Genomic DNA, 12,526 nt, shown 5'->3' with positions numbered 1-12,526 from the left:
GTACAAGGTATAAAAACACACCTTTTACATTCGTTTTCTTGGCACATGAAGAGTGTGTACAATAACATCCATCGAAACAGATTATGTCGACAGCAATACGCGTCGTTTCTCACGTTTGATTATACTCCGCGGTTTTGTATTTAAATTTAACCAATCAGAAAGACCATGACAGTTGCAAAGGCTCTTGGGAGCGGAAGTTCCAGTCTCAGTTGCTATTCTAAACTACATCTCCCATAATTCCTGTCGTTATATCAACTTGAACACACATGGTTTGTAAAATGGCTATGTTCATGGATTTGAACATCAACTTTACCAAAGATAAGAAAACGCTGCAAAACATAATCGAAACCGCTGCTCATCGTAAGTTTGGCCTTCCTGATTTCAGTTGAAAAGAACAAAGTTGTAGCTGCTGTACGTCCTACGTGCCTGTTAAAAACTGTATTGCTATCTTAAAGTATTTAGCCAGCTGTGATGGCTAACTTCACCACATTAATTCGGAGTATAATGTTGTTATTGTGTAGTAACCTCATATATGTAACACTGTGTCATTTTGATTGGGATATTTTGCATATTCCATGATAGTCGTTTACCCTAACACATTCCATGATCAGGTGCATGCAGTAGTGATATTCACCAAGTACTTAGCTTGACATCCAAAAAATACGACACATAGTATTTAAATGCATTGTTATTTTTTTCAGTCGGATATTCCACAGTAGCTATAAATTACACGTTAGAGAGTCAGCAGAAGAAACCGGTAAGATCATACGAAACTTAAACAAAACGTTACTGAATGCAATGACAGTGTTGGTATAATACCCAAATGCATTCTGTTTTTTAGGAGATACCAAAACCAATGATAATCTCAGATCTTTTCACCAAGTTGCCTGTGGTGCAGGTGATTATTTGCATTGTTCATACACTTTGGTGTATTGTTTAGTAGAAGTGTGATTTCACTCAATTCATTTGTATTAATTAATTTGTATTCATTTTAAGGGGAGATCCAGACCCATCAGAGTATTAAGCCGTCTAACAGTGGTTGCAACAGATCCCAGCCATTTTGTAAGTCAATCTTACAGTGGTGTTTATTTAGTATTTTTTTCCCTACAGTCAACAAATCACAGCTTCTCTGATGCAATAAGCACTGGAATCTCGACTTATTTAGTTGTCTTGTTTTCTTTGTAGAGGCCAACCGCAGAATACAAGGCATTTGACTTGGTGGCCGTGTTTCCCAAGACTGAGAAGTTATTCCATGTGAGTTATTTTTGAGGTTACCTTTCATCAGTTCTGTTATGGGCACCACATAGTCACATCAGTACTACTACTAGAATAGTAGGCATCCAAAGTTTAGTTGGAGAGGCTCTTGCTTGTACTTGCTCGGTTGTTTGCACATCTGTCATGACCTTCCTTTACTTTTTGACCCAGGCTGCCTGTATGACATTCGAGGTTGACATCATTTGTGTGACCGTGACGGAAAAGCAGCCCTTCCATTTCAAGAGGGCTCCTGTCAATGGTGTAAGTGTACATTATAGTGATTATGTGTGTGTGTATGTATATGTACTGTTTATACCGGTGGGGCTTTATGTTGTTCCTTGTGTAGATGTGGCCCTAGATAGGTAGATGCTGTTGATCACCCTCAGGGACCGTGCATTATTATAAATATATATATATCTGGAACATCTGGTGTGATCTACAAGCAATCATTCATCTCATTTACTTGCAATGGCTTTGTCTAGATGCTTTGTTTAGTTCCAGGACTGCAGTGAGCCTGGGCCACAGTGTTAGATGTGTCTCGGTAGGTTATGCTTGTTTGGCCATAAAATTGTGTTTTTAAATGAGTATTGCCTTTTTGCCAGGCGATTGATAGGGGAGTGTTCTTTGAGATCGTCTACACACCAGCAATCAGAGATTCTACCATGAGGAGGTACACCATCGGAAACTCTCTGGGCCTCATGGAGACGTGCAAAGGAAAAGTATGTTTATATACACACACACACACACACACACACACTCTCACACACACAGGGGTACGCCAGATTAAAATAGATGACTAGTTTAACCTTGGTGTGTATTTTCTTTCAACAGGGTGTCATTTTATCAAGTGGTGCAGAAAAGGTATGAGCTCTGTTTTCTTTTTCCCATAGGATGCATATGGTTGAAGTTTGCCCTGTGGTGTCAGAGACAGAAGATTAGTTTTCGATTATGTATATTGTGCTACTCAAAATATGACTGAATTAAATGGAACACGGTTAAGGACAGGGGTGAAATTGGGTCACTTTCAAGCCCAACAGTACAGTAGACAGACACCAAATTACAATTTGCAGATGAAGTCTCAAGTGTGAATGTGTATTGATCTTGAATTTCTTTCCCTGTAACCCAGCCTCTGGAATTGCGAGGACCATATGATATTGCCAATTTGTATCCTTATTCCGAGCGTGCCACCCTATCTCAAAAGAAATACACCAAAACCTTTGCTTATCATTTGTGCCGTGCTTATGGGGATTTTTTGGGGGGAAAAACATCTGTAGGCCTATTGATTTTGTTGATGATAATATAATATGAGATGTGTTTGGCTTTTGAGCTATTGTTTTGTTGCTGCCTAAAACACATTGTGAATGAATGTGCATGCCAGCTGCATGCGTCTGCTTTCAGGCGTGTGTTTGTTTGACACAGATAGAGAGAGAAAGTATTCAGACATGCTGTTATGACCTGAGCTAAGATTTACAGAGGGCTTGTATTCGGGTTGTCTGAAGGAGATGCCAAAGCAGCTGTCTCTACAAACTGCCGTTCTGTGGTGTTAAATGGAGGTGAGTGGAGTGGTTTTCCTTGCATTGACACGACTCCTGTGCAAGGAATCACATAATACAAATAAATGGGGGGGGTAGCACAAGGAGGCTATCTGGATTGTTTACAAGGTTCATTAAGTTAAAATGCTGATGGTACCTCATGGTACATCATGGCTTGTGATTTGAAGGTATTTAAATAGCAATGCTAACTGAGTGTGATTGTATGAACAGAGACAAGAACAACTGCTTTCGGGATCATTCACACCATGAAGAAACTGCCACCTGCCCCCACGGCTTCAGAGGAAGACAAGAGCGATGAGAGAGAGATCTCTGCTGCGAAGAGAGCTAAGATGGAGTATTAGTTACAAACCTCCCTCCTTCCAGTAATCATTTTTTTTATTTTTTTGTGATAATGAGCATAATGTCAAATATGTACAATACGTATAGCTAAGCATAGACCACATGTTCACTTATGAAATGATCATCTGATTAGTTGTTTTAAGTTAGAGTATAGCCTTACAGAGGGCCAGAGTGAACCTGGCATTGACTTTTGTTTTTTATGGACTTATAATTCTCTCATTACACATCACATAATGACAAAATGGTTTGTATTTGTAATATTTATTGAGGGTTGTTTTGTAAAATGGAAAGCATCATGTAGAACAGACCATGACTTGATATTTTTGTTCAGGTTACATGAAACACAAGTCAAAATTTACAATATAAATCAAATGTTGTACAAAGAAATATGCCACACAGTATACTTTAAGAGCATCTCATTTAAAAAAGATTTACATGCACATCCTCTGTAAATCCTGCTACACAATCAAAATGCATCTCCAAACGCTACCTAGGCAGTGATGCCAACTCGTACGAATTGATCCGTATTAATACGAAAATGTGGTGGAAATACGGCGATACGAATATAATGACTCATTCATACGAATTTAGGGTCAACTTGCAATATTATTTAATGAATAGAATATTTGACGTAAGTCCAGAAATAAGCAAAAATGTGTCATGATTTGGCTTCCTGCTTACGAACGCGGAGGGCGCCATTCTTGTTTTGGCCGACGCTTGAGCTGATTGGTCGATATTATAGCTGCAGCGACACGGGAAGAGTATTTACCTTTGACGTTGATGGATAAAGTTAACTTGTCGCTTTTAGTTTACAAATGGCCACCACCAACATATTTGGGTACGTTTCTGTGATTGTTTTTAATCAACTACTGCTTAATATGGTACCCCAATCAAAGGATATTAAACTACTGATCAAGAATAAAACTTTCTTGACTCGAGCGATATATTTTTCAAACACAAATACGAATGGTCAACGCAGAATTTCCGTCGAATCAAGTTATATTTCTGTCAAAAGAGTGAGCTAAATGAAAAGACTGAAGTTGGAACAGATCGCATTTGTTGTCATCCCCGTGGCAACAAACTGACACGAGCACCGCTGCTGTCACTGCTCTTCTGGGCGTTGTCTAGCAGTACTTTCCACTTGACGGTATTCCGTATAATCGAGCTCCTTTCTTACTTCGCTCAATTTGCCTTACTGAGTCTTTTCATTTAGCTCAATCTTTTGTGGACGAACACTTTCTCATTTTTTATACGTGATCGAATATAGCATGCAACGTTACAATCTAAAATTATGGCTGAAAAAAAAGAAGCCATTTCCTAGGAATCAGACTTTCTCCCAGATACCAAGGAATACACTTCTATTAGTTGAAGTCCTGTGTCTACCAGTCATGCCTTTTGCACTATATGCCGGTCCACATTTAGCATTGCCCATAGTGGACTCTATGATGTTAAGACACACATGTCTGCCATCAAACACAAAACAGCCAGCACCCAAGTCCAGGGGAATAATAGTCTGCTGTCAATGGGTTTTGAGACCCAGTCCAGTGGCATGACCCTGACTGAGAAAGTCACCTTGATTTTATTTTATAAGGGTTGCATTTTGTGTACAGAAACTTATAAAATATGAGATACTTCCACCATAATATGAAAAGTTTGCCAAAATACACTATGACACAGCCAAATTCACGTGATTAAGAAAAGAGAGACCCTCTCAAAGTGAGCTTAAAGTCTATGAGTCTACGTTTGTAGGCTGAATGCCAAAATATTGTTTCTTTTACAAGTACATATCAACATTTTGCCCGTTGCACCCATTAACGCAGTACAGATTTCACTTAAGGAAAAATACTAATTTACTGGGGAAAATACTAATTTTGGAACCATTGAGTACAGATTGGCACACCACAATGTTGGCAATACTGCCTAGGGATATGCTAATAAATTAATGAAAAACTAAACAATCTGTCTAAAAATATGAGACATGCTGAAGCATCCACGTAACCTTCAGAAACAACCTTATGAACTTCCACCATCATCAGTACCAACCCGCCAGTTTTCACAATCGTATCTTTTTTGCCATCTGTTCCATGTTTGACATTATGAAACTGAAACATCCTCAATCCAGCAATCCTATTTGCAAACTCAGCTTTAACTCAAGCTAACTCTAAGCCAACCTGAATCAAGATGCTAACAGTCTGTTCCAACTGCCAACACAAGAACAACCTTTCGCTTGCAGATTTCGTTCAAACAAACATTTACATCACACTTCTGTCTTCGAATCGCCGTTGCAGGTGTTGCAATCAGCTTCTAAAATTTTCCAGCAGTCACTTTGGAGAGCTGCTTTTCTCATCGCTGAACTTTCCCAGGATATTTTTCGCCTCACTCTGCCACTCCAGCAAACCGTCCATCGGTGACTTCCCCTCCTGGAGATGCAGGAAAAAAGGCTTTAAAATTTCAACTTTATAAATGAAAGAAATAAAGATCGACAGATGCACGTGTCAGAATAATTGATTGTTTTTGTGCTTTCTGTAATGGGGCAAAGTATGTCAGCGTCTGCCTCTGGACAGATGAATCCACTAGGTGTCACTGCTGTCAAAACTACTGATGTTGAGAAGAGATGGAGAGCCTCAGCACACTTTTCATTGTATTTTTAGAAGTCATTCATAATTCATGGAAATTCTGCTGACTGTCAGGGAGTGAATTCCATTCTGACGGTTTTTGTGATTTCAAGAAAATATTCTGGTTCAATTAGTTCACATTTAAGGAGTAGTAGTGAAATGGATTAAAAACAGTTATATAGTGTATTTCTGCACACTTACGCAGTTCTTCATTTTCATGTTGGCTCCATGCATCATTAGCAGCTGGATGAATTTGAACCTGTTGAGCCGGACCGCGTCATGCATCGGCGTATCTCCCTCCTGTGTCCAAAGCAAAACACGACCACATAGTTGACCACAATCATTCAATTCTTCAATGACCTCACCATTCCCCTGAATCTATTTTGATCACATCCACTAAAGGTTGCAACCCATGCTCATTGAACCCACCCGCCCTCCCCCCCGCCAGTTACCAACCCATGCTTAGTGACCCCCCTCACTTACCCAGTCTTTGGTGTTGATGTCGGCACCACAGTGGATGAGGTGTTCCGCACACTCGTAGTGTCCGGTTCTCACAGCGACATGCAGGGGGGTACTGCTCAGCTAAAGAGAGAGACCGAGGTTGAATAAAAAAAATCTAGAACAGTTTCAGCCACATGGGGTCAGACATCATGCCTGCACAGTCACATTGGAGAACACAAACTACTTTCATCATACAGGCATAGCGAGCTGTGGTGGAAAGGGATAGAGCGGAGAACTAGTTTAGGTGTTTTTTCTAGTAACAAAAGCCATATAATTAAATTGTTGAAGAACAATACCAAAAGAAACTCTGAGAAAGCAACAACTCTCTTTAAGACTGTCCAAGCAGCCAGTGTTGGGCATGTCTGTCATACCTTATGAAATTGTTGAAGAACATTATTAAAAGAAACTTAGAAAGCAACAACTCTCTTTCAGACTGTCCACGCAGCCAGTGTTGGGCATGTCTGTCATACCTTACGAAATTGTTGAAGAACATTATTAAAAGAAACTTAGAAAGCAACAACTCTCTTTCAGACTGTCCACGCAGCCAGTGTTGGGCATGTCTGTCATACCTTATCTCGTGCAGTGACTTTAGCGTTGTGATTCAGCAGGAGCTCCACCACAGGCAGGCTTCCTCCTCGACAGGCACAGTGAAGAGCAGTTGACTCCAGCTGTCCAGAAAAAAAAGATGGAGCAAAGCAATATGAAGGAGTGATGCAAAATGGCTTACTCTCATATAGATTTCTGAAGTCAGATGTACCAAATAAGAAGCCAAACACGAGACTTTTAGTCTGGATGCTTAACATTTTTTAGACTAATGTGATTTTAAATCTAAAGTCAGTGACTTGTTAAATGTTTGCCATATGGATTCATTTTAGATTATGAAACTAGCACAGTATTGTCACATATATAACATACATGTCGCCTGTGTTTTTAACGCTACCTTGTCTTGCTGGTCAACCTTAGCCCCGACCTCGAGAAGCCTTTTCACAACGGCCTCATGGCCTTGATAGCTGGCTCTGTGAAGTGCAGTGCGATTGAACTGAATAGTAGAAAAAAGAAAGGTTGATGTTGAGGATCTATCATTCCCCAGTCACTGAGATCACAGACAGGGCAACATAAATCCCGTAATCAACAGCTACTAGCGTGGTGTGAATGACTCACATTATCGCAGGTGTTTGGATCACCGTTCTTCTCGAGGTACTTCTCGATGATGCCCATTTTTTTATCTTCAGCCGCTTTCAGGAAATCATCTTCATCCACGTAATATGGCTGAGAGAGAATGGGGGAGGGGAAAATGTGTTACTGTCAACCCCTTTACTGTAAATGTGTTTTGAAAAATGGAGGTAATATTTCCAGCCTTGTAGGTGATTATGAGTAGTCGAGCCTCACAACAATCTCAGGAGCAGGCTTGTGCTTTCGGACTGGAACTCTTTTGCTTTTCCTCTTCTTCTTGAGTTCTAGAATCTTCTGCAGGTCATCAACAGTCTGGAGTTTCAGATAGTCATCTTTGCAAGCCTGCTTAAACAAATGCAAAAATAGATTTTTTTAAATAACAAATATTTGGTGAAGTAATAATTTGTGAACTGTTGCCTGCTTAAGTTAGAACCACACACACTCAAAGGGGATGTTTTTTTGGTCAAAAACGCAATACCTTATTTACTATTTCTCTTCTTAATGCTGCTCACCTCATGGTCATCCAATAGGACTCTGTTGGACCTCAGATCATCCTGCTTCTCTTGGCTGACTGTCGTTTCATACTCCCCTGTGGCAAACTGCTGGGTTTCAGCCTCCCCTGGCTCTTTGATCCCACATGTCTTGCCGGTAACCTAGTGGTAGGGTAAAGGGATTCATTAGGTGACGGCTATTAGCCGGGATGTCCTGAAGGAGAGCAGTATACATCAGAGGTAAGGACCACAGCACTTGTCTCCCTGAGGAAACAGCAAGAGTTGGAGATAAAACATCTTCTTGTTCTCAGTTTTTTTTTCATTCTGCCCTTAAGCGTCAGCCAGATGTCTTGTTCTTCTGTGAAAAAAACGTTTTGTTCTTTTGATTTACAGCCATTTTTAGCATTTTCTATTGAGCATAGGAAAATATAACACAAGTCCTACTTTTTATATTGTAGGTATACTGCTGTTCAGAGGATTTTAACAAGGAAAAATATAGCAGAAGAAGTATCGTTAGATGAACATCATTAAAAAAAATACAGGATACAATATCAATAGACAATTAAAATAAAGAACATTTTAAAACATACAAGTAATGCCTCACAAAAAAAGAAAGCATATTACCAGCCCTTCAAAGCCAAGCATCCCCATGGTGAAGTGTGTTGTGTTCTCTAGTCCACCACCAAGTGTTAGTCCCGTGACCTAGCTCAACTCCCCAAAAGAGTGTCAAATATGTCTCTAGAGTCTCCGCCTTGTCCAGGATCTTATATACCTTAGTGTAGGCACCGAGGTATGAAGTCATGCGCTAACCAAAGAACCCCCCCCCCCCCCCCCCCTTCCATCACAGCGAAGGGACATAGTCACCAGTCACGCCGTGTACGTGGCTGAGCGTGACCTAATGTCAACAGAGCGGTCGAGAAGGCTGGAGTATGCTGAGGATGCGTCCTGCACTGGGAGATGGGAATGGGTGTGAAACATGAGTGTGCCTAACCCCCCCTACCAGCAGCGCCTGGTGACCAAAGTGCCTGGCAATGCTGCGGCCTGGCTACGCCATTCGATTTCTTTCGTTTATGACTCTATCACTCTATCAGAAGATCTCCCTTCTCCTCTCTTATCTCTCCTCCCGACCCTAAACTCTTGACACCACCTCAGTCACGCTTACCAGCAACAGCTGGCTCCCTGTGAACTGATACGCTACACTGGTTTAGAATGCCAGACGGATGAAACAGGAAGACATGGCTTAGGGATTTCTGAGTAGAGCACCTCGTATGACTCAAAACTCCATGGCCAACGTTTGTATTGTGAGGTGTTTTCAAAACTTTTAAAACTCCTTTTCTAGGTGTTTGAGTATATGTAAATACGTTCTGATAAAGCACTTGATGCCTAAGTAAAACATGAAACACAGAATGGATGAAGAAGGTTTTTAAAAAGAAATAAAACTAAATTAGATCAAGAACTCTAATCAACGTCTCCTATTTCTTGGTTTCCTTTTCGGTATGCTAATAGGGGGGTCTTTATTGGTTTGTTTTCTTCCTCTAGGGTTTCTGCTAGAGCATCACTTCAAGTGGGCCTGATAAAAGCCTTACTACCTATTTTTAATCACGTGGGGCAGTAAATCACTTACACTAATGAGTCAACCTGAGGAGTCAGGGCGTTTGACAGCTGCCATTTTTACAAGTACATGCTGTACCTTGTAAAACACCAGATGAAGAGGTCAAAATACAAATAATGCGCTTGTTAATGTCAAGACCTCCCGAGGATTTACAGTTATGGACCACGCATTTAAATGTCATCAGTTTCATTCTTATGATCCCTGAGAAAATCTAAGCCTCCTCTATCTTTAGCTTTTCGTGGTGGGTGGTATAACCAGATGAGTTTAGTATGAGAGAAATATCTCAGTGGCACCGAGATATGAAGATGTTATCATAACCAGTGAAGGAGACACTAAATGAGGCTCAAACGACGCTCTCCAACATCGAACAGAGCTCTTCATTACAGGACTGGAACATCAAATCATTGGTCGAACAGTTGTCGATCTTTGAAAAGTGTAGTGTAAAATTGTCGCAAACAAAGTTTTCAACGGCTTTGTCTCTCTAGTGTAAGAACTCTAGCATGAAGTTTCTTAATATAGATGGTTGTACTTCATTAAATGGTGACTAATATTGGTGGCATTAAAATGACAAAATCACAAATTTACATGGAAGTGCACTTCCTGGCTGAAACCTTTGTGCCTGTGATGTTCGAACAAGATTAGACAAAATGTGTTTCCGAAAGAAAGAAAGTAATGGCACCAAAATCCCACTTTTCTCTTTCTCAAGCAACTTATCCCAGTCCCAGGGCTTATGGGCATTTACGATTAAGTCTCTCTTGTCAAAACTCTGTGCTGATAAGTGTTATTTTATATATAAGGAATTTTTTCTAGGTGCAGTCGCATGCGTTGGAAAGGGAATGTGGAAAAGCCTGTGTTGACCATATCATCTGGACATCATAAATGGATTGCAGTGAAACGATATTCTAACAAAAACATTAAACTGTCATAGACATCTCAATTCAGTAAAAGCACCAACAACTAAGCCAAACCGTGCTCAATTGTACTCAACGGTCAGCAGTCAATTCAGTCAACAGTCTTTACCGGTTAGTCTTTACTGATTAGTGCATGCCATAGATTTTGCTAAATAATCTGGACTGAATGTAAGTGTTTCACATTTATTTTTTTCAACGGACAGAAAACTTAATTTGTCACAATACTACCTAGGGTGAAATCTGACAACTGAAAGACATGCGTCATGCATTTGGCCCTTTTACCACACAATGGAGCAGACCACTGCAAGAAACACCATTTAAGTATTTTCTTAATTATTAATATTTACAAGTAGCTCATATTTACAGTGTATGCAGTTTCAAGATCCATGAAGTCCGAGGGATCCTGTTCCTTCGTTGGCTGTTGCATGCTATGTGGTGCCTATATCGGAGTGATGCTGAACTTAATAGTCGAGTCGCTAGATAAACATTCCAGTCTAGCCTTGCGCAAAGTTACACCCAATCATGTGTCTCCTTTTTTAATTATCCCACATGTTGCTTGTCCTGCTAGGTATGTCACGTCAGCCAATCCTAATCCCACGTTAAAATATACTTGGTCAGCAGTGAGGATTGCGAATTTTCATTACGTTCGTTAAAAAGATGTTTCACATGTGGTACCCACTAAAGGTATGAAGGTTCGGAGAACTGTTAAAGGCACCCAGTGCAACTTTATGTAAACATTCAATGAAAAATAAACATTCAATTTCTAGTCTTTTTTGCACGTAGTAAGTTTCAATAACTCCATACCATTACATATCGACATTCAAGGAGCATAGATGAGACATCGTTGTGTGGTGAGAACTGATAGAAAATCGTAAACAACAACAATCGCCGGTGGGGAGAAGCCATTTTCCCATTGACTGGAACCTGCTTTATTTATTGTAGGTTTCCAAAAAATAAAGAAAATGGCGGCGATTGTTGTTGTTATCGATTTTCTATCAGTTCTCACCACACAACGACGTCTCATCTTTGCTGCTTGAATGTCGGTATGTAATGGTATGGAGTTATTGAAACTTACTACATGTAAAAAAGACTAGAAATTGAATGTTTATTTTTAAGCCTCGAAAGTTGCACTGGGTGCCTTTAAATATTTTTTTCGGGTGTTGGAAATACCAAAAGTTCTCAACCCAAGGTGTCTGGTACCTGGCACAAGAACCTTTACCCTATAACAACACTGAAGGCGTTTAGGAGAGGGACGAGTGAACTATCTGAGCCCGTTAAGCATCAGGTGTATCTATGTCTGGAATGGGACTTCCTGGTGTAAGAGGACAACATATTTTCATGTTGACAAGCAGTAAAGAGTGTGAGACACGAGGACTTGCATTGGTTGAATAGCAGGCATCGTCTCTCCGATGTGAGAGTATGTTATAGACTAGGTGGATATCACAGAGGGAATGCAGGACGGAGACTGAGGTTGGTAACAGATTAATAGATACAGAACACATCTTTTGTCCTTAGTTTACTTGATGTTATTGGTATTTTGCAATAGAAAGTTTGTTCACGTGTGCCCCATGTTGTTATAAAAATGACATTTAGAAAAAGAGAGGGTAAAGGTAGAAAATGGTTCCATCCTCCAGATATTTTTTGCTGTTGAAAGAATATGAAATTTGTTTGTCAATCTGTCAAACTATTAAGCTGTTGTTTAACACTAGACATTTTTACACATATGTTGTATTTTTTTTTTACTTATTCATTTATGCAAAATGCTGTATCATTACGGCAAGCATTTCTTAACTACTTTCAGGTGTTTCAGCGTGTTGTTTTTTTTCGTCGTTTGACACAACCTTTGCCATGAAGATACACTTTTACATTTCACATTTAGTCTTGTGATGTCCAACATTAGTGGTGTCATGGATGAACAGAACTTCTTATGACCGGTTTGCTCACAGTCTCAACTGAGTGAATGACCACTCCGTTGACCTGCGTTCTGGGTCGTACTCTCATGTAATAAGGTTCCAAAATGCACACCAATTACCCACAGATGCATAAATTAGAAGTCTATGCCATGCATATCTGCGGT

General features: G+C 40.1%; 2 protein-coding genes across 4 annotated transcripts; one reads left to right on the top strand and one right to left on the bottom strand.

Moving 5' to 3' along the window:
* Positions 1-252: 252 nt before the first annotated feature.
* rpp30 (ribonuclease P/MRP 30 subunit) lies at positions 253-5,202 on the top strand. Of its 2 annotated transcripts, XM_080835252.1 has the most exons (12): positions 253-360; positions 702-757; positions 842-898; positions 997-1,062; positions 1,186-1,254; positions 1,426-1,515; positions 1,857-1,973; positions 2,086-2,115; positions 2,381-2,418; positions 2,728-2,807; positions 3,018-3,640; positions 5,071-5,202. In XM_080835252.1, the coding sequence occupies exons 1-11, from the start codon at positions 267-269 to the stop codon at positions 3,146-3,148; spliced, it is 828 nt and encodes a 275-aa protein (XP_080691378.1). In that variant the 5' UTR covers positions 253-266; the 3' UTR covers positions 3,149-3,640; positions 5,071-5,202. The 2 variants fall into 2 exon arrangements, with proteins under 2 accessions (XP_080691378.1, XP_080691379.1); XM_080835253.1 differs by lacking the exon at positions 702-757 and having other exon boundaries at positions 270-360.
* Positions 3,665-10,886, bottom strand: ankrd1b (ankyrin repeat domain 1b (cardiac muscle)). Of its 2 annotated transcripts, none has more exons than XM_080835250.1 (9): positions 10,814-10,886; positions 7,948-8,088; positions 7,652-7,777; positions 7,424-7,531; positions 7,203-7,301; positions 6,832-6,930; positions 6,245-6,343; positions 5,963-6,061; positions 3,665-5,566 (listed from the first exon to the last, which is right to left on the bottom strand). In XM_080835250.1, exons 1-9 carry the CDS (start codon positions 10,874-10,876, stop codon positions 5,468-5,470), a joined length of 933 nt encoding a protein of 310 aa, XP_080691376.1. In that variant the 5' UTR covers positions 10,877-10,886; the 3' UTR covers positions 3,665-5,467. The 2 variants fall into 2 exon arrangements, with proteins under 2 accessions (XP_080691376.1, XP_080691377.1); XM_080835251.1 differs by lacking the exon at positions 10,814-10,886 and adding an exon at positions 8,551-8,658.
* Positions 10,887-12,526: the final 1,640 nt, after the last annotated feature.

This window comes from Sprattus sprattus (genome assembly GCF_963457725.1).
Source record: "Sprattus sprattus genome assembly, chromosome: 3".
NCBI lineage: Eukaryota > Metazoa > Chordata > Actinopteri > Clupeiformes > Clupeidae > Sprattus > Sprattus sprattus.
Note: the sequence above shows the minus strand (reverse complement) of the source record. Positions and strands in the feature narration are given on the sequence as shown.

Bases quoted from the DNA above. Each gene is read 5' to 3' on its own strand.
- rpp30 (XM_080835252.1), top strand. From the start codon at position 267: ATGGTTTGTAAAATGGCTATGTTCATGGATTTGAACATCAACTTTACC. The intron at 361-701 runs GTAAGTTTGGCC...TATTTTTTTCAG, and splicing joins AATCGAAACCGCTGCTCATC to TCGGATATTCCACAGTAGCT. The intron at 2,419-2,727 runs GTATCCTTATTC...TAAGATTTACAG, and splicing joins CCATATGATATTGCCAATTT to AGGGCTTGTATTCGGGTTGT.
- ankrd1b (XM_080835250.1), bottom strand. From the start codon at position 10,876: ATGCAACAGCCAACGAAGGAACAGGATCCCTCGGACTTCATGGATCTT. The intron at 8,089-10,813 runs GTAAATATGAGC...CCCTACCACTAG, and splicing joins ATCTTGAAACTGCATACACT to GTTACCGGCAAGACATGTGG. The intron at 6,062-6,244 runs GTAAGTGAGGGG...CTTTGGACACAG, and splicing joins ACATCAACACCAAAGACTGG to GAGGGAGATACGCCGATGCA.